The sequence below is a fragment of the Limanda limanda genome, chromosome 18 (assembly GCF_963576545.1).
Source record: "Limanda limanda chromosome 18, fLimLim1.1, whole genome shotgun sequence".
Classification (NCBI taxonomy): domain Eukaryota; kingdom Metazoa; phylum Chordata; class Actinopteri; order Pleuronectiformes; family Pleuronectidae; genus Limanda; species Limanda limanda.
Genome location: NC_083653.1, coordinates 12,959,623 through 12,980,694, shown reverse-complemented (window position 1 = coordinate 12,980,694; position 21,072 = coordinate 12,959,623). Strand labels below are relative to the sequence as shown.

Sequence of the window (21,072 nt, the reverse complement as noted above, 5' to 3'; positions counted from 1 at the left end):
AGACACTTGGTTCTTTCTGTTTTCAGTCGCCTCAAAACTGTCCCGAAACTGCTCTTGACCAATCCTATAGGAACATAAACATTAAAAGAAAAACCGAATCATAAACAAGCAAAATAAGATTGATGGGTCATTTTAAAATTGAAATGTTTGTGAATTTGATGAAACCTCGTACCTGTCATTTTCATATCTCCTTCTCAACTCGTTTTCGTGTGCATGGGTGTCCTGGCTCACCTTGATCGTGTCACTGAAGTGCTAAGACAGAAAAATCGGTATTAGTCCATATCAACCATATCAACCACTGCGTATCTGTAGGTTTAACTTAGAGTATCATTCAGGATGACTGGATGGTTTCTCTTTCTGCCCCTCACCAAACCTGAACAGCGACTGACCCTCTATCATCGCTCGATATAACCTTACTGACCTACTAATGTTGCCAGGGCACATGGCATCTTATGTGGACCCGGAAACAGTTTAACATCTTGTCTCATTTCCAAACTGCTCTGTCAGGAGTTAGGAATGCGCAAGAGTTGGCTGAAAGTATGTGGAACTTACTAGTATCTAATAACCCGTCTGTGTAAGCAGACTTGGAGGAACCAGCTTACTGTAATCAATATGTTCCTGACTCATATCATCTAGTCCTATCTGGTTTCTTCAGATGTGCAAATGCCAAGAGAATGAGGCATAAGCCAGGGAAATGGTCAGAAATGCTTTTCCTTCACTCACCACGTGGCGAGCTCCATTGGTCTTCCGGCTTATTTCTTTCCCCTGTCCCAAATAATCCTGCAGCAAGTCCCCGATCTCTGAGACGCCGTTTCCTTGGCAGTAACCGTAGCTTTCCTGATGACTCGGGGGGTACCTGTACCCGTTGGGGTTGTAGTTGCAGCCGTTGCTATAGTGATGCGGCACAGGCGGAGCTCCAGGGTGATTCTGGCTGTGATGGGCCGGCACAAAAAGACCATTGCTGTGGTGTGCCAGGCCACACTCCATTTCGCTGCCATTCCTCTGGTTGTCAGTGGCGTTGTCGTTGGCTCCTCTGCGGGCCTGAACTTCATTGTACAACTGGAAAATGAAAACGGGACAAAACATTAGCAAACTCTAGCTGATTTTCTGCTAATTGGCTACTTTTTCACACATTGTACATTACTAGGTGCAAACATAATATTCAACAACAACTACTGTATCTAAAGACCTTTATTTATGAGCAGCGCATGTTATTCTACTTTGAACAAGCATCTGTTTCCCATCACAGCCTTCGATACTTCCTTTAGTATCCACTTTCAGACCGTGTGTGTGTGCCTGTGTGTGTGTGCCTCTGACTGTGTGTGTGTGTGTGTGTGCCTATGTGTGTGTGCAGCGTTCAGCATGTCTGTCAGCGCAACACAGTTTAATTAGCTTGTTAACATTTGTCTGTATCATTGCCGTAACAAGGCCACTAGGTTGAGTGAGTCTATGATCTGTTGGCAGCTTGTTATCGAGCTCAAGCGCACACTCACACACACACACACAATGCACATACACACATATTACACAAATTAACACGCTTTAAGCACTATAGGCAATACGGAATCACTTGTGAACACAACCATTAGCATGTCGTCACACCCCAGTGAAACAGTGTTATCTTGGAGAATCACTGTCAAACCAAACTCTTAATTGATCTAAGTGATTTTATGCAGTTATATTTCTGTAACTTGTTGGTCGAGACCTGAATTATTTAATTTGACAGTTTAAGACAAAGAACATAATTTTTAATAAACACAGGGTCTTACTGAATTTGACCTTTGTCAAACCTTTGAAGTTGGATTGAGCGGGAAGGAATCTTAAAACACTAACTTCAATTCAGTGTCGCACACTGTCCACTAATCCAAAATGAGTGAACATTGCATAGCTCCAGCTCCTGTGTTTAATGTGTCATCATTCCAACACAGTGTGCATTGTCAGACATTTAAGAGCAAGTGGCAGCTCGAGATCACGCTTTCATCAGTACCTCTTCGATTTTCTTCTGGATGTCCTGCAGCTGATCTTCCCACTCCTGCATCTCTGAGTCGAAGTTGTCCGTCAGCTCTGGCCTCTCTTGTCCCCAGCCTCGGCCTCTGTGCTCCAGCCCACGCTCCAGATCAATGGCTGCCATGACGAGGGCGGCTAAATGTCCACAGGCGTATTTTAAATGGAAATTTCCCTTTTCCACTTTTCTGTCAGAGGTCACAGCGGGGGTTATCAGTGAGGGGCGGAAGGATCGATGACCTTAAAACACTGTAAAGACCAATACATGGAAGAGAGATAAAAAAAAAAGTTGTTGGTTGGCATACTTTTCAAAGAGTACCACAGACAGTTCAGTCCTTTTCTGTGTATTTCTGCAAACCCCTGAAACACAAACCTAGATCTGAAATCTCAATTTGACCTCTTTCTTCAGTCTAATGACAATATCTTTCTTTATCTACCTGGATTTGAGTTTTTCACTTGTCTCGACTGCTCAAATAACTTGTTGTGTTGGATACTTTCTGCTCTCTCAAAGGTCACATATTTACGGGCCTCTCCTTTCGCATTCTTGTCTAAAATTCACAGGCATGTAAGCCTACCTTTACAGCACGTGTGGACAAGAGTGTGGCATGACAGCACTTCAAACTGTTTATAGTCTTGGTCACTTTGGCCTTCAGCCTGCCTCTGTTCATTTCGCGACTCGGGAAGAACACAAATGTCAAGCATGAGGTGGCTACTTTCTTGGAACCTGACCCAGTGGCGCACACATGGCATCACTTGGGAATGCATGATGGCATCGTGCTGGAGCTGCATGTCATTGTTCCCCTAAAATCTCACACCCAGTTGTCTTTGCTTTGTTTTGAGTACAATCAGACTGAGGACTGATAGATTACAATACAATATGCAGATGATGTGCTGGTATATGTCTGTAATATTAATATTTTACTCCTAGTGACATCTTTCTAGTGACATCTTTCTAGTGACATCTTTCTTCAAATAGTAGAATTGTCAAAGGTGTGTCTTTGTTTCTTTGTAGGTATCAATGGCCTCTATTTGGGTATTACAAGAATCGGAAATCTGTTTAGAATAAAGTGTCCAATATCAAAATGTCTTCTTCAAAAACCCTAAGATGAATGTTCTTTTAACATTTGTATTATTTATTCTACATTCAGGTGTTGTATGAATACGTTGCTCACTTACTTATCCCTCAAACCTAAAAAATGTGGCTACAAAAAATCACTATATGGCAAAATGTTGTCCTACCTAGGGTAACTATTTGCCTAACCTGCTATCAAGTCAACTTAAGACTCCCAGGCTTTGTTGTTATTGCTGTTGCCATCTTTGAATAATGCAAGTGTCCAAGTGGAAAGTGTCTGAATGTACCACTCACTTCCCTCCCGCCTGTGAGAGTGGAGATATTAATAATCTAGTAACTACGCATAGTATTCTGACTGCGTTGCTTGTACATGTGGGACAGGGACAGAAACAGTGGACGCCTGACAGAAGCAAAGCAACAAACAAAATATAAAACGTTACAATAAATGTTACAAATAAGCAAATTAATTAAAGAAAATGACCATAAACATACAGACTACAGTTGATTTTGGTAGTGTTCAGGTTGCTTTTTTTGTATTAACCTAATTTAAAGCATCCGTAACTATCAGAAATTAGTTTTCCATATGTCAGTATCTCTTCAGTAATAAACAGCTATCCTTACCTTGCTCTACGCAGAGGTTTTCTCTGCCCTCCTGTATAAATCCTCAGCCTGCTCTACTGCCTGCGCTCTGTGCGCTCTAGCCTCTCGAACAGATCCACTCCTGTGGCCTGCAGATCGTTAAGTCCCCTCTCTCCGGTGTTCAACCCCCTCCAGCTTTTTCCTCAGCAGTGTTACGTAGAATTTAAAGGGCCCCCTTCCCCTCGTCACTCCTCAGTTGTTGAGGTTAAGTCAGGAGCCTTGGGCTTGAGGGTAAACAACTTCTGTTCCAGCCGGGGTACCCAGCATTTATACTGCTCCCCACTGTTTACGTGCAGAAGAGATCAAATATCATAATGTCAAATTTATTCCAGCATTTGAAGTCCCGATGGGACAACTGTCGTCACCAGCATCCTGGCTATAATTACCGGGGCTCACGGAGAGAGGGAAAGTGTTTACATAGCTATTTCAGCTGCTGCCAGCTCTCAGCCAATGGGCTTCTCTGTTGCTACTCTGCTTTAGGATGCTTGGGCAGATTTTGCCTTGTGACCAGGCCCTGCTGCAAATCATTTTTCCAAACCATGCCAAATGGGTGCGTGTGACACACTGTGTTATAATGTGTCACAGTCAATAATATCTTTATTGAACATAGTCATGAGTAAAGAGTCCAGTTGGACGCCGGGCATGTTTGTGTAATTTTTCGTTATTAGTTTGTTTTCACCAGTGGCAAACCTAAGCTTTTAATGAATAAATAAAAAGATTTAGTGATAAATATTGTGTAATCATACGTATGTTATATAATCAACTCAGGCATGGCATATATTGAAAATGTGCAAAAGAGCTAAATGAGTGACATGAGGTTGCTCCGGAGTAACCTCTACCCGTGACTGTACTTCTTGACTCATCTTGCTGCAGTGACGTCAAGAGACAGTTGCTACTGTTCATCAGCCACGCCATCAATTACTAATCAGGGGTCCTGCTGGGAATTTGTGGGCCCCCCCCAGACAAGATCTGACATTTGGCACCTGACATGATCATCAGAATTCCTTCCAGTTTGAACCCCCATGGATCATCGCTGTTATCTCTCCACCTGTTGTGTTTCCTAATACATGGCAAATCCTTCATGAGCTAAAGAGAGGGGTAAAAACAAACTTTATCCTTACTTCACCTTCAGGCAGGAGGAGCAGGACGGCACCACGAGTGGGGTTCTGAAAAACATAGAGGACGAGACTGCTGTCAGCGCGTGCTACACAAGAAAATATATATAGTGGTGGTTAAACCAGGACATAAAGCAGCACGGAAAGAGGATCAGATCCTATCCCCTCCACTGGTGTGACCTTAAAGCTCAATGTAAACCTAGTTGACTTCTAAGTCAGACAGCTTCATATGTGTTTACACTGCAGACTTCTTGCCCATATCCAATTATTTCATTACATGAAAGCAATTTACATGTCCACTAGCTTTCATTGCTTTCAACCGATCAGCAACAGAGGCTGGTTTGCATCTACTTTCCTTCCGGCTTTAAGAATTATCTCAGGTTGGATATATACTTGCTTTTACGCATCACGGTTGCCTTGCGTATCCTGCAATCGTTTGATGCTTTGGTTGTGCATGTTCAAACTACGTGTTAACAACCTGTAATTCATATACGAATAGTAGGTGCAGTGTAGGGGTAGTATCTAAGAAGTTACCATAGGCTTACTTCCCTCAGTGTAGCCATGTTTTTTATTAACAGAATACAAATTCCCATGTGATATATGGTTTGGGTTCTGTGGTGTGCCCTCTAGTGAAAATACCACAGTAAGTTGCACAGTAAACACTTAGTACATAGCAAATTGCACATCTGGATGCTAATAAGTATATCTCGGAAGATAGACACAACCCATGTAGGTTTAATAAGAAGCTAGCCTGCAGTAAGATAAAAAGTAGTAGGTGGAAAGATGTAGCTCAGCTCTATCAAACGTAAACAAAATATATGCCTAGTAGCACCTCATAACAAAGTAAAATGTTTCCTCTCGTTTATCTTGTTTGGGTTTCGGGAAACTAAAAATATAATAAACCAAGGCTAGCTGTTTCCCCCGTTACCAGTTTATATGCTTAACTAACCTAATCCACGGCTGGTTTTAATTAATATAATCAAAACTCAAGTTAATTCAAACATTTTATATTTGTTTATTAATTTTTTTTATATATCCTGAAACAAATCCACACTGTAACTCACCTTCTCCATGGACTAAAGCAGACAGTGGTGTAATGGGTAATGCCGTCTCCAGTTTTGAACCTTGCCACAGTTTCTTGAATGTGAAGGCAGCTGTGGAAAGGGCTGAGCTTTTTTTTCTGTGCTTTTGGTTACCTTGGCAACAAATGATGTGGGGAGGAGAGGAAATCAACAGCGCAAATAAAAAAACAAACAAACAAGGGATGATGTAAGTGAGGGAGATGTGCATCACAGAACGAAGAAAAGAGTAAAAAGAAAGACTAGTTTGAAGATGGTGGCGTAAGAGAGGGACGAGAATAACACGAGAATGAGGATGAGCAAAATGATGGGCTGGAACATCTGGGTGACAAACCATAACGGGTGAGGAAAAAACAGGATGGATTAGATGAGAAGAAGAAGGAAACAGAGTCAGCCTTAATATACAAGCCATCATGAAACTGGTATTCATCTGAAGTCTTTCTCTCACCGACAGTGGCTCCTCTGTGTCTCTGTCCTCCAGCCTCGGCACTTCCAGTTTGTCTATAAAGGCCTGCAGCTCTTTTCTGAAGGCCTTCATCTGAGCGTTAATGCGATAAAGCAACTCGTGTTCCCTGATCCTGCTCCCATCTTCCTCTCCACCCTCCTCCCCTGCCCTCCCCAGCATCATGTCGCCATTAGAAACAAAAACCCTCGCCTCTGAGATGACGGTGGCCGTGTCTGCAATGAGCCGGTCGATGGTGCGAGCAAGCCTTTCTGCCTCCAAGCGGATGTCAATCATCTGCTGCCTGTCTCTCAGGCTGCACCGGCCGCTAGGTAGAAAGCGGGCCAATGGCGAGGAGGCAGCGCCCTCGGGCCCGGTGGGCGTGTACAGGCCCCGTGTGGGGGTCAGGCAACGGCTGCTGCCGTTAGTGTTTCTGACCTCGTCTGAGTCACTTTCCCCGCCCACTGGGCCCTCGCGTTTGCGGTGTGGTGGGAGGAGTCGGGAGGAGGAGGAGTCTTCGTCGCTCTCGCGGCGGCTGCTTGTCACACCGCCGGCATCGCTATCTGCGTCGCTGTCCCGTGGGCTGGGCCGCAGGGAGAGATGGGAGGCCAGGTCGTAGCGCTGCATGTTGGAGAGGAGCACACGGTTCTCGTACTGCAGCTGCATCACCTGAAGAAAGATAAACAGATGCACAGAAATAACATTTTGTAGTCAGCAGGGACGATTTCGAAATGAGGCAGGCTAGCAACATGACCATGTCTCTCAGTTGGTCGGCTTTTATACATTATTAACTCATAAACAAAGGGAAATCAATCAAAATGAAATCTGTGTCAATGAAATGAATGTAGAAGAAGAAAATGGATACGTTTTTTATAGGATCATTAGCATTCTTGTCTTCTCATACAACCACTATAACCATACCTTTCCACTGAGGTCATTGATCTGTAGCCTCGCTGCCTTCAGCTCCTCCTGCAGGGCTTCGGCCTTTGCTGCATCTATCCCCGACCCCCCTGAGAATCCGTGCCTGCCGCCTCCTTCATGGGTTCCCGCTTTGAACCGTAACTTGTTCAGCTCCGTGGTCACCCTCTTGTTCTGGTCCTCTGAATCAGCCAGGTTCCTCCTGAGCAGCTCTGCCTCGTCCTCCACCAACTGCAGCTGCTGTCGAAGCTCCGTGAGATCATCCCCCAGGCCTCGCCCTGAGCCCGACCCACCCATTCCCCCCCCATCAGAGCTCCCGGCTCCTTCTGCCTCACCCCGGAGGTCATCGAGCTCGGCCCTGAGGCCTCGGTTCTCAACCTATGGGAAAGAAGGAGAGTGATTTAAAATACAACATCACTTTCATTCCAAAGTCCCAAGTAGCATTTTCCACTCTTACCTCCAGCTCCACTATCTTCCTCCCAAGGATGTTGGCCTCCTCTTCTACCAGCCGGAGCCGTAGCTTCAGTTCTGACTCGCGGGTGGTGGGTGGCCCCCCCGCCTCTCCCTTGGGATGGGTGCTGTCCAGTTCTCCGTAGAAGGAGCGGTACTTCTGCAGCTCTTGCTCCAGTTGGTCCTTCTCTTTGTCAATGGTGGCCGTCTTCTTCCTCATGAGCACGGCCTCCTCTTTGATGAACGCTAGCTGGCACTTGAGGTCCTCGTTGTCCTCCTGGAGCACAGAGAGCAAACACTGATATTTAAATCGAAAAGGGTAAAACTTAATCCTAGAGTTCAGAGGGTTGCTCTCTGCAGTAAGACATAAAGACGTTGGGATTTAAGATTAAAGAGAAGATTTTGTGTGTTTCTGAGCAAAAAAGACGTTATCTCTGTTTGACGTTTCCTAACTCTTAAGTTACTACTGGAGTCGAGCAAATTCTGTTCTTTTATTTAAATACTCTTCCAAATGACTGGAGCATTTGCCCCATTAGCTTTGGCCTGTTGAAACCTGATACTAAATAACATTACATAAGGATGTGAGCCAAACCGGCAGGATCAATGCATTTTATTTACTAAATATGCATATATTTATTGTACAAAGCTTCACAAAGGAGGCTCAGAGATAAATAGCATATCATTTCCTCTGTTACTTTAGAATATGTATAAGCAAGAGAAATAACAAAAGTGATTTCTTTATTAGTTATGACATCTCACCTCAGTAGGAGTGTGTGCTGCTTTCTTATCCGTCTTCAGGACGTCTTTGCTTCCTCTTCTCTTCTGGGACTAAAAAGACGAACAAAAAAGGATGGGATGATTTGTGATGGTCTACAGCTTTTTTAGACTAAAATAAGTCTATACCTGTATATATTTAACATGCACAACTATTAGTACTTACAGCTCAGATTCAAATACACCATATATAACCAAAAAGATCACGGGTATCAAGAGATTTCTATTCTTCTGGTATTAAATCTTTTGCACAAAGGCCACACTCAAATGTTATTTTCTATAAACAGTAGTTAACTGCATGTGTCTGGGTGTGCTATGACTTAACTGATAAGGTAGACAGCCGTAACAAACAGCCAGTGTCTTCTGTGTCTCATGGTCACTTCGTCTCTTTTAGTGGGGCGTAACTGAACTGTGCCATGTGAGGACACTTGGGTTTAGAATGGAGATTTTCCGATACCATTCTTCCCTTCCCAACACAGAGTCTGATACCTGGCCTTTGGGTATGAGCTGATAAATAAATAACACCTTTTATTATGTAGTTTAACAGCTGTATGATGTATGATTGCGGCCTGTTGTTAGTGTTGTAATTGGCAACACTAGCGCCACCCCTCGGAAATGAAGTCGCCGTTTTGCTTGTGGGACTTTCCAGTGCGAAATATTAAAAAATCGTTAATATTTCAGCTAGCTCTTGCTAATGCTACATTACCGTTCCTCTTTAACGCTCTGAAAACAGTACTTGTCAGTGGCAGTACAGTGCAACTGCAGTTCTGGAGCAGCAAAGTAGAATTGATTCCTAGGAAAAAAAAATTGTATTTGTTTTTTCTGGGTGAAACTAATATCGACTTGATGGTATCAGATCTGTACGTATAGATATGCTACTAAAATCTACTAAATCAGTTTCCATTAATAATTACGGAGAGTTGGGCCATGTCCCCTAGGAAAGAAGTTATTGAATTTTGTTTTTTTCAACATTTTTGTTGATTTCTCGAAGCATAACACGTAGATCTTGTGGGGGAAAAAACAGGCATGTCTATCGATGTTAATGAGTTTTTGCAATTTGCTGCAGAACCAAATAAAAATTGGGATCAAGTGAGTTTTAAATTAAGAGACTGTTGTAGATATGCGCTCTACTGAGTGCTCTTCTAGTTAAAAGATGGGTTGTAGATGGATGTGGGTCAGTGTTTATTTACCTCTTTGTTTTTTTCAAGTTCATTCTGCAGAGCTTGTTTGGTCACCTCAACCTGTATGAGCTTTTGCCTCAGTTTTTCATTCTCCTCTTCCGTCTTGGTGCGCTTCTCCTCCACCTTCTCCAGCTCGTGGTGCAGCCTCACGGACACATCCTTCGCCACCTGCAGACATCGGAATGTGATTTAACTGAAAAACCCTAGCGGGATCATACACATTTCTGAAATTCATACTTTATCTTCATTTTAAAACAATTCCAGGAATACTGCACAGAACTTGAACCAAAATCATTCTATCTTGTTTTAGCTGATGACAAAAAGTCATGCAGATCCCTTTGCAAACTGCATTGAAACAGACACATGGCCCCGAGCAGCCTCCCCTCCCCTCCCCACCTTCAGGTCCTGCTCCAGACTCCTGAGCAGCTCCTCATCAATCTCTCCCGTCTGGGCGTAGCGCAGCCTCTTCCTCTCGGCCTTCCTCAGGCGATACTGCAGGATCCGGCAGTTTTTATTGGCTCTCTCGAGCTCACGCCTCATCTCCTGCAGCTGACAAGTGTCCTCTTCGTAGAACGTGTCCCTCATCTCGTCCATCTCCGTCCTCATCTCCTCGATCTCACACTGGTGGGACCAAGGCAAAGATTACTGTTTGTGTCCAAATTGCATTATGTGACATATTGAGATTTAGAGCAGCTGCGGATAATCCCTACTGTCTTTTTAGCTTAAAATCTGTCTTTTAATTCCACAGATGGGGTAATGGATGTTTTGAACATGAGTCAAATATAGTCAACTTCATGAAAACAACACCATAATCTGAATTTCAGGTATTTCTGGATGTCGGCTGCAGGATTTTTACCTTGCTTGGAAGTATTTCACATACATTTTGTGCAAATGCCAACATGCCTATTTCACATACATGCTATTTGCTCTGTCTGGCCCCTTCTGAACACATCATTGATCCTATCAGATCAATATCAGTACAAATAGTTATCTGTATGCAGCCAGTGCGCTTTCAGTTGAGACCATAGCTTAAACTCCTGGTGAAGACAGAAAGCATGAAGGAACAAATCAACCTGTGTATTTGTATTTCAGTGAGCAATGACACCTAAAAACCAAACTACAGTCGAAAATAAATGGTATTATGGGTCTTCAAATACAAACATTTCCAGCCAATCGAATGTGCTCTGGCCAACTATGACCTATTACATTGAATTTCTACTATTTTTCGAATGAGTCCAAGCTGATGACAGAGCACTAGGCCACATAAAAGCTAATCAAACCTTGAGATCGTCGTTTTCCTCCAGCAGCCTCTCCATCTCGTCCAGGAAGGCCTGGTCGTCCTGCTGTGTCACGGACCCCGCCTCTGTGGCCTCCGCAGCCGGCTCCGGCTCTCCCTGAGCGGCCTCCTCCATCCCAGCGTTGTCCGCCTTGGTTTGCATCCTCGCACCGCTTCTCTTGAGTTTCTTGTGCAGATGGAAGTGGATCAGCTCAGCCTGCAAGCATCCTCCTCTCCACAAAACCGAACCGAGGCCTGACAAGCCGCCTCTACCCCGGTGGTCGATGGCCCTGTCTGCCGGTCTCACTTTCCCCGGGTTGGCAGACGACAGCAAACTCGGGCCGGAGCCGCCTTTAACGCGGGGTGGGTGTAAAGCGGGGCGACGGGCCGGTGATGGAGGATGTGCCGGATCTTCTTCGACAGCATCCGCCCTGTTTGGTCTCACTCCACCAGCTTCAGCACCACCGGGCTGAACAGCTGCCGAGCCGCGGCTCTCGGGCTCCCTCTTCTTCCCGTCAGCGGCCCTCGGGCTCTCCTTCACCCCGACGTCGCTGCTCCTTCCCGCGGCGAGAGGGGACGTGCACCTGCCTGGGTGTCTGGAGGCTCGCTGGGTGGCCCCTTCCTGGGCTGTAGCCGGTGAGGGAGCCCGATGCTGCTGCTGCCTCCTCCTCCTCCTTCCTGCGTTATTGTCTGATGATGCTGATGATGGAGGATCAGCAGCGCCGCCTGCGGCAGACTTCATCCTCTGCAGCGTTAAAAGGAACCACACACATGTAGTTTCAAACAACAGGAACACAATCATAATCTGTGCAGAGGACGCAGATTATTTAATTTTCACAAGTTGGATTAATTCAAACTATTTTCCACCATTTGAATAGATAGAGATTGTTTTGGGAAGAAGATGCTTCCACCATTGCAACCACTAGAGGCCGCTGTTCCCCAAGACTTTCTCTCATCCTGACCCATGGCCTAACTTTAGGTTTGTTTTCCACAGAACAATTAATGATGGACTGGTTCCCATTGGAACAATCAGATTGAATTACAATAACAAGCTATTATCATTCTAGCTTTATAAAAAGAATGGCTGTTCAAAGAGAGCTCCTCATAATGAGTTCTTACCGCAGAACTGTGCAGAGGAGGCTGGTGCAGGGAGGGGGCACCACCAGGCACTGCAGGGGCAAGGGCCATATGACGTAAGGACATACGTCAAGCCAGGAAGTAACCTCCATAATAAAAGACAGTGCTGCTAAAAACTGGTTTTAAAAGTTTGACAAAAACAGAATCAGTTCAGACCTTGTACCACCTCCCTGAACATTTCCACATTTAGTCAAATGGACATTATTTATAGATATTTTAAGACTGACTATATCACATTATCTGCAAATTAATCAAGTCATTTTATATTCATAATCATTCACACACACTCCTTATAATTAAAGTTGTTACTTAATGTGCACACTGCACCCTTGAATGTACATAGTTTTAGTTTGGCATTGTATTGTCTTTGACTTTTTTTAGAGTAAGCTCTTTCTACCTTGCTTTTATTTTAATTTAACTATTGCACTGCTTAGCTGACTAGTTTCTTCTTGTCAAACACCTTTCATGGTCCTGTTGACTCTGTGTTAAATTGCATATTACAAATAAAACTTGAAACCTCATTATAGATTTTATTTATATAGCATAAATACTGTATAAAACGCAACACAAAATTCTTAATCTGAAATCAGCTTTATACATTTATGATATAACAAGAAGAATAAAATTAATTAAATGAAAACCTTTTAAAACTAAAACCAACCATCAGTTAAAACAATTCAGAGAAAGCTTTTTATTATAATAAACAGCTTATTAAGACTTTAATGTAAATTTTATTTTCATAGCTATCTGCTTTTATTGGCTCTCTCTGTTTTTTATTCAATGTTAACCGTCTTTGAATACTGTTGAATTCACTATACAAATATAATGTATTATCATTAGTATATATCATTAGTTTGTTTTTGCAGACATCACATAACAAGGCCTGTCTCTGCCTCCCAGATGTAACAGTAGCTACAGTCAGCACCAGCAGAGGGTGGTCACTCCACACGTGAACCACCTCAGCTCAAGCTCTGTAGGCAATCTGTCCCATACATACCGGGAGCCAGTAAAACGCTGACTGTTTCCACTCTGTTAGGCTAGAATGAGCTCCTTAGTCATATAATTGCTAATGAGATGAGTGAGTGATGGGTCAGGTTTGCGAGGATTTAACCCCTTCACACTGACCCTTCACCTTCCAACAGACTGGCCCGCTCAGAGGACTGGACAGGTCTGTCAGATAATAGACCTATATATACGTTTGTGCCACTTTATTAAAGACAGGGACAGAATGGAAAGTGTAGGAGCCAAGAATTTCTTTTCCACTAGGATTTTGTTTCCTTAAATTGTTGCAAAGGATTAAGATTTATTTAAATTCTACATCAAAGAGTTGAGGGGAAATCATGGACAGGTTCACAAATATGTTCCTAAACTCCATGGGGAGTTTGTGCACATATGTGCACATGTTCCTTCAGGATGCAGGTTATAGTGACCTCTGTCAAATGCCTTTGATAGAAAAGCTTGGTCCTCTGCAATCCTCTTAGTTCCAGCTGGCTTAGATCCCTCTGTGTCCCTGAGGAGGACAAATGCACCTCATCTCATCCAGTCAATCATTCCCCACTCCCCCCTCCATCTCAACCGCGCTGCCATGGGCGGAAAGAGACGTGCACCAGGATAAGACAGGGCAGCGTAAAAAGTTGTGCACGATTGAGGGAGGAAGATTTGGAAAAAAGCAGGTGAGGGAAGGAACAGAGGAGGAAACGAGGAGAACTTGATTCTAAATGCACAAATACATATAGAATAGACACAGCACACTAAATGCATTTGCTGGGAAAGAAAAGGATTAAGAATAACAGACTGAGTATGATAATGGATGAATAATTGAGCACATGCCATTAGTGAATCCGCAAAGAGCAATGGGTGTTTGTGAGTTTTTCCCAGCAAAGGAAGAAATAGATGGAAAAGTGTTGTGTGTACGAGAGTACAGTCCTGGCATTTAAATTCATTGGCAAATATCAGTGTCTTGTACAAAACTACGAAGTGAACTTAAATTTGTACAGTGCAGGATGTTTTTTATCAATGGAAAAGACTTGTAGTGTAGTAATGTAAATGGACACTCTAACAGAGCCAAATGTTAACTAATCCTTACAGTTTGAGAGAAGCAGCAACCTGGTGGCAGATTAGCCGAGGCTTCTCTTCCAGTGACCTGCTGTCCTGGGTAACTCATGGGAGTGACGTGGAAATAAGCTCTTTTGGAGCTAAAGCCAATTTAGCACCAAAGATTAGGGCAGATCTGTCTGGACAGGCCAAAGACACAGCCCTGCCTCTGCCTCTCTCTCACACACACACACAGACAGACACGCCTATATTAGCTCTTTACGTCCTTCAGACCCCAGGATGGAAGAAAGCAAGATGGAGGAATGGGAGTGAGATCACAAAGACACATAATCAAAGTTTACGGGGTGCTGGTCTTTATTTCACTTACACGTGCAGCCAGAAGCTGATTCACTTTTTATTTTAAATTAACATTTTTTAATTTAAAAAAAGAGGATCAGGATGAGTTTCCCCTCAGTCCTACATGGCAGTGAGACAACGCTCTTATTCCCGCACCTCGGCTACATCGCACAGCAAAAAGAAATAAATCATGAGGACCCACAGAAAAAATACATGTGTTATAACAAATACAAATACACCCACAAATTTGCATTAATTCTATAAGAAACTACCACCCCCTCCCCTTTAAACAAGGTTTTTTAAATTCACAATGAACACAAAGAAAATAGCATGTCATTATGTCAATGCAGCAGAGTTTTATCAGGTCGAAACAGCACAGGAATATGAAGTCCCAGACATGTTGGACAGGTGGCAGATGTGAGAATTTTGAAATGTATTTTTTAATTTGCTACCTTTGTTCAACTCTAAATATCCGTAAACAAACATTTCCCCCAAAGCAGAGAGAGTATCTTTGGTATAAACCTCTTTTGTTCTTTTTGTAGTTAAAACCATTAAAACTCTTAGTACACTAGAAAATAAATCAGCGATATTAAAGACTATTTAAGCTTTCAGTTAAAACAACACTGGAATCCAGAGTACAAAAGTTGGAGGTGAATTTTGGTTGATAAGATAGTGGATGCTGAGCAGGTTATAGGTCCTTTGGTCCTATCACAGTCCCAAACACAGTTGGACAGACGAACATGGAGCCTACGTGATCAGCATTTGAGCTTTTTCTTGATAAAAATAAAAAAATCATTATGGAGAAAACCAACACCCCTCTCTTCCTCTCAAAACCACAACCAATTACAGACACACCCACAAACACACATCCTTCTACTTTATTTCCTGGGATGATGGTCTGGTTTGAACTCTTGTCTCCTCCTCCTTCCCACCCTCCCTTCTTCTCTGGCCTTTCTTTATCTTCATCACTAAGCACGCCCCTCTTCCTTCTTTTACTCCCTTTTCGGTCTTCCTTTTCTTTGCCTTTTCCCGTTGTCCTCCACCTCCTCCACTTTACTATGACCGTTAGTTGCCGTAGAGGTGCCGTTTGCTACGGGCTTGCTTCCCTTCAGTGAGAAGGAGGGGTTTCCCCGGTACGCGTGGTAGTAGAAGTTAGCGAAGAGGATGATGAAGGTGACAGCGTAGCCGATCAGAGCCCACTGCATCCAGCAGGGGAACTGGCAACCGGTGTAGAGGGAGTGGCCGGCATGGCCGATGGTCACGTGGAACTGGATCTGTTGAAGACACAAAACTAGGTCAAATAATGGAATAATTTCAAAAAACAACAACAAAAAGTTAATTTCCCACACAAAACTGTTTTTCTTATATAGATATTCCTAATACGATATTTACATTACATACAAACTATGAATTGTCCTATGTCTCAACTGCTTCTCCATAAAACATTGGTGTCAAACAAAACAACAGCTATAATACCATGATGTGTCTTTTTGTAGTGCATGCAATTTTGTCTTTGACCAAACTACAATATTAGGACTGAACGAGTATTGTTATGGAAGTTGTCTGGAAGCTAGGGACGGGAATCGGCAGGGACCTCCCGATACGATACTATCACTATACTTAGGTGGCGATACGATATGTATTGCGATTTCTGTGGGTATTGCGATTCTGGAAGTATTGCGATATTACGATTTCCTGGGATTTCTTTTGGTTATTTTTTTTTTTTAAATACTGGACCATGGAAAAATGTTGAATCATTCCTTCAAATACAACACAGTCAAATTCACTTAAAGCTTTACCAGTTTTATTTCAAATATTAACATTAACTTAATGACTGCCGGGCAGCCAATAGAGAAAATAAATAAAAATGTTCCCTATTATTGTATAGCCCCTGTCAACTGCACACAAACTGACAGATAAAGAAATGTATGTTAGGCTACTTTTAAACAATAAATAAAAGGTAAATTAAATAGAATGAATAAAAGTTTACTTAAAATATAAACTTTGAAATAAACAAGAAGTAGGCTATTGTTGTTTGCATGTAGCCGATGCAAAGCTAGTGCTTGGGTATGTTTAGATTCTTGTGCAAAAACAAGAGCTGGTCAACATGCTCTGGGGTGATGTTGCTCCCCCAATATATCCCCCCCGTATAAACCAATAAATATGTTTTGAAAAATCGATTTGGGAGGCAGCATATCGATATAAAATCGTCATTCACAAGAATCGCGATTTGTAACTGAATCGATTTTTTCCCCCATCCCTACTGGAAGTTGGTGAAAAGGAGAACTCAGGCAGCAGCTGATGCCTTATGCAGAATATTTAAATGTAGACTTGATGCATCAAGGAGACCAGAAGATGGAACATTGTACAAACGCTAACAGAGTAACATGAGAAAATGTCCCCCCCCAAGTCTGAAGATGCCTCCCACAGCATCCCAGTATATCTCCCTCTACTTGCGTCAGCACATCCATGAATGGCTAGAATTGCTGTCACTCTCTAGCATCTTATTGGATAGTTAAGCCCAAAGTATGCATTCGTACATGATGGTGTAATACGCAAAAGAGTTGAAGTTGGTACCCCTCTGTCTGTCGCATCTGAGTTAGATATGAAACTCCCTAAGCGTAGACACTACAATGTACTGTTGGTTGGCCCTTTATCCATAACCTGACCTTGGTTACTGCAAAGAGAGAAGGGAGTGTGCTTGGGATTAGACGGACAATATTCTTCTGTACAGATATAAAATACACTTTATACCTAATATATAGTGGCATATACAGACATGTGTGAGGATGGTCAAAAATTCCTCAACAAGTATAACAGTAGAATCAGGGCTAAAGCAATGGTGTTATTTCACCGTTATCTAAAAGGGTGTCTTGTGATTACGTTTAAAACGGCATAGAGGTAATGATGTCAGATCTACTGAACAGGCCACATGGCTTTCATAGTGCTGCCATAAAAGCCAGTAGCCAGTCAGATTTACCTTTAGTCTCAATCTGGCCTGTATTATTGATTACAAGACCAAAACACTAAGGCGCACAACTGAGGTTATGTCCCTTACACCTGCTAACATCAACTTTTAGTTGGTAACTCAAATTGTGCAGAAGACTTTCAAACGTACAAGGGACATTCACCGTCTTTTCCTATATTCTAACATCCGTGCAATTCTGTACCCACAGAACACAGTGAAATATATTCATACAATAATACCCACCATCTGAATAATGGTGAGGTACTTCTTCCACCAGAGGTACTTCTGCATATGAGGTCCGAGTGCGGCCAGGCCATAGTAACCGTACATGATGACATGGATTCCAGAGTTGATGGTCGCCCCAAAAAATGCTGTGGAAATAGTTAAATTTGTATCAGATGTGACGGTGGTCTTGTTATTCATAGTCAATGGGTTTAAGCAGCTTATTGCCAATAAATCTAAGATCAATCAGATTAATCTATCAGCTCAGGTTCCTTTCACCCACCTTGTCCACCGGGCACCCACTTGATGCCAATCCACCACAGGATGAACATGGTGCAGTGATGGTAGACGTGGAGGAAGCTGACCTGGTTGAACTTCTTCCTCAGGATGAAAAAGGCTGTGTCCAAGAATTCCACTCCCTTGGAGAGGTAGTACCACCACAGAGCAGATGCTATCTGTAGACAGAAAACAGGGGAGAGTGAATAATCGCACTGTGGTGGATCCCAGATACTAACACCTTTGATAGATGACAGCTTCAGTCTGTAAATATAATTTGCCGACATGTAACCACACACTCCTGCAGATTCATCTCTTTCAAGCCCCCGTCTAAATTCCAGTCCTGTAAAGTGAGGCTGTGCTAAGAATGACTCCGACGCAGATAGCTGTTTTTAGGATAACATTTGTGACTGATTTTAAAAGTAAAATTAAAACAAAACTTGCTGTGTAGCCTACTATGCGTGTACAGAACATGTATCTCGTGAAAAAAGCGATCACGTGACGTGTTTCAATCAATGATGTCGTGACAATTTTTTTTCTTGTTTACCCAATGCGAGAAATTGACATTGAGAAACACAAGTTTTTTCAGATTTCAACCAGATTTGCTTCGTCGGCGTAGCACCCACACTACCCCTACTGTTCAGTTGTTTATTGCATTTTGCAAATGTGAGGTGTAATTGTTTTATTTAGATATTGTTGGACCTTTTTGCCTTTATTGACATGACACTGTAAGGCTGAAATAGGGGAAGGAGTGAGGAAGACATGCAGCAAACGTCCGGGTCGGAACCAAACCTGCTGTTGGGGCAGGAGGACTCAAGCCTCCGTACATGGGGCGTAGCGTTACTTTCAGTTTAACCCTGTCTGACACACACATGTACTCAGCTGCTCTCTAAGCCATTGCAGCTAGGCATCTCTGATCTCTTAGTAATGCCATTATTAAAAGGCAAGCCCTGAGATGGGGGTGGAGCTTAAGGGTGGCAAGACCCATCTACTCCTCCCCCCTGAGTGCAGGGCCACGCCCCCAGTGTCCTGAAATCACTAGAGATGTCAACTTTTACCTCTAACTCCTCCCTCTGGGTTTTTTTTCCTCCTTTTACCCCTGACAAAAGTAAATGCACTGAAAAAGACTACAGAAAGAGACATATAAATGTCAACAGTAGGATTTCTGCAAACAGAGGTGTCTGCAGAAATCATCATTGGATATGCAGACACATTTGTTTGGTGGTTTGTGTGTACATACTTCTGGGGGTGTTTGAGGTTTGGCTTGTTTTTAGGGGTAGGGTTAGGTTAAGGCAATATGCGTGGTGGTTAGGGTAAGGCGTTTCGGCAATGCATAATTTCAATAAATGCCCTCACAGTAGAGTGACAAATGTGTGCATATGAGTGTGTGTGTTTGCCTGTGTTTGTGTGTATGTGCATGTGTGTGTGTGTGTGTGTGTGAGCGAGCTTACCCTGACTTCATTTTCATCATTTGAGTAGCTGACCGGCTGACAGAGGTAGCTGTATCCTGCTGCTCTGGTGGCTATTAGGAGCTGAGGAGAAAACACAAAAAGACAGAACACGGTTAAGAGGAAACATGTTGATTCTTACAACCCCCACCGCAGTGAGCACAAATAATCCCTATTAACTTTCTCTTTCTCAAGCAAGTAAGGGGAAAACATTCAAGGATGCTTGCAACCCAGTTTCATTTCTGTTGAGATTTCTATACAAAACTTTAATTTCATCCTCCATCCTCTGTTCTGGAACTGCTGCTGTTGCCATTTGAGTGAATGAAAAGAAAAAAATAATCTCAGTCTTCCCGTAAAACATGCAACATGCTCAAAGTGTGTGATTAATGTCAGTAAAGAAAAAGAAAAAGCCACAAGGGGAAAAAACAGCAGCTGCTTCTGGGTTGGAAAGAGTAAACTTAACCTCTACTGACTTGTGGAGCGCATATTGTTACTTCCCAAATCTGTGTCTGAAAGGCTTGAGTTATTTGACTTATACTTGCATTTATAAGGATTGCATTATATAGAGTCAGATGCAGAACTCACTGTTTGACAAGCAGAGATTTTCCTGCAGAAAATGCCCAGTCCTGTGTGTTGCATTCATGGGGCATTGTATAAAAACATCCAATGCACGGTGGCACTGACCTCTTTGGCGATGTAGAAATTGAGCACGACCATACTGAAGTTGTAGACTATGAGAGTCTTCCGCAGCGTGAAGGGCTGGCGGTCCTGCATGTATCTAGGCCCCGCCCACAGGAAGAGCAGGTACAGGCAGCTGATGGCCAGTGTGGGTAAGGGAGACGACATCATCGGCCATTTCTCCACCCGCTTGTCTGGAGGAAATATAATGGGGTTCATGTCAGTGGTGGGAAAACATCGGAAAATAAAGGGAGAGGTTGGCAAATGGAAATGTCAAATGTGATGCGGACAATGTTATGCTTATTTTCTATAGTTAAGTGGTCTAATTGTAAAGATACAGGATCCAGTGAAAAGGACATTGCATCATGAGTAACAACAGCTTTAATGAATGACTCAGTTTGACAATGGAATCAAAACTTGTCTTTAAAACGTAAAATTAAGCTAAATGCTAAGATTACTGCACAAACTGTCAGTGGCTGCTTACTGTTTCAACTTTTACTTTTGAGAGGCAGTCGAGCTCTCACGTCATTTGCAATAAACGATAATAATGTACTTATACAGTAAGATTGTGAATTGGACATTTTATCAGCTATCATTCATTTTTAGACAATTATCGAAATCCAGCTAATGGAATGACACCGCCAATGTTGACAGATCATAGTTTGAAACCAGCCTAAATGTAATGAGACACAATGCTCGACACAAGTGCGTGTAAAGGTCTTACCTGCTATAGTAAGGCTCCATTTGTAAAATTCTACAGTGTCATTCACAAAATGTGTTACAACCTCCATGGCTCTGCCTTTGGTATTGATTATGCTGCAGCAGGAAGAAAAGGACATAGAGAGAAAGTGAGTCAGGACCACCAAATTAAATTAAATTACATGCCATACGTGGGCCAGTGTAACCGATAGCATGAGGAGCTACGGTTTACACATGTTGTCCGCTCAGTATTCATTACACATTGCTCCTGTAAACGACTGAAACACATCTCAACAGTGATAA

General features: G+C 42.9%; 2 protein-coding genes across 2 annotated transcripts; both read right to left on the bottom strand.

Moving 5' to 3' along the window:
• Nucleotides 1-6,119: 6,119 nt before the first annotated feature.
• Nucleotides 6,120-11,692, bottom strand: LOC133024863 (protein SOGA3-like). The gene is made up of 8 exons (XM_061092025.1): nucleotides 10,955-11,692; nucleotides 10,071-10,295; nucleotides 9,684-9,842; nucleotides 8,479-8,547; nucleotides 7,727-7,996; nucleotides 7,273-7,647; nucleotides 6,358-7,020; nucleotides 6,120-6,230 (listed from the first exon to the last, which is right to left on the bottom strand). Exons 1-8 carry the CDS (start codon nucleotides 11,690-11,692, stop codon nucleotides 6,120-6,122), a joined length of 2,610 nt encoding a protein of 869 aa, XP_060948008.1.
• A 3,778-nt stretch (nucleotides 11,693-15,470) lies between these two features.
• elovl4b (ELOVL fatty acid elongase 4b) lies at nucleotides 15,471-20,861 on the bottom strand. Its single transcript, XM_061091471.1, has 6 exons — nucleotides 20,795-20,861; nucleotides 20,077-20,264; nucleotides 19,396-19,476; nucleotides 17,952-18,123; nucleotides 17,690-17,817; nucleotides 15,471-15,752 (listed from the first exon to the last, which is right to left on the bottom strand). Exons 1-6 carry the CDS (start codon nucleotides 20,859-20,861, stop codon nucleotides 15,471-15,473), a joined length of 918 nt encoding a protein of 305 aa, XP_060947454.1.
• Between the last annotated feature and the right edge of the window lie 211 nt (nucleotides 20,862-21,072).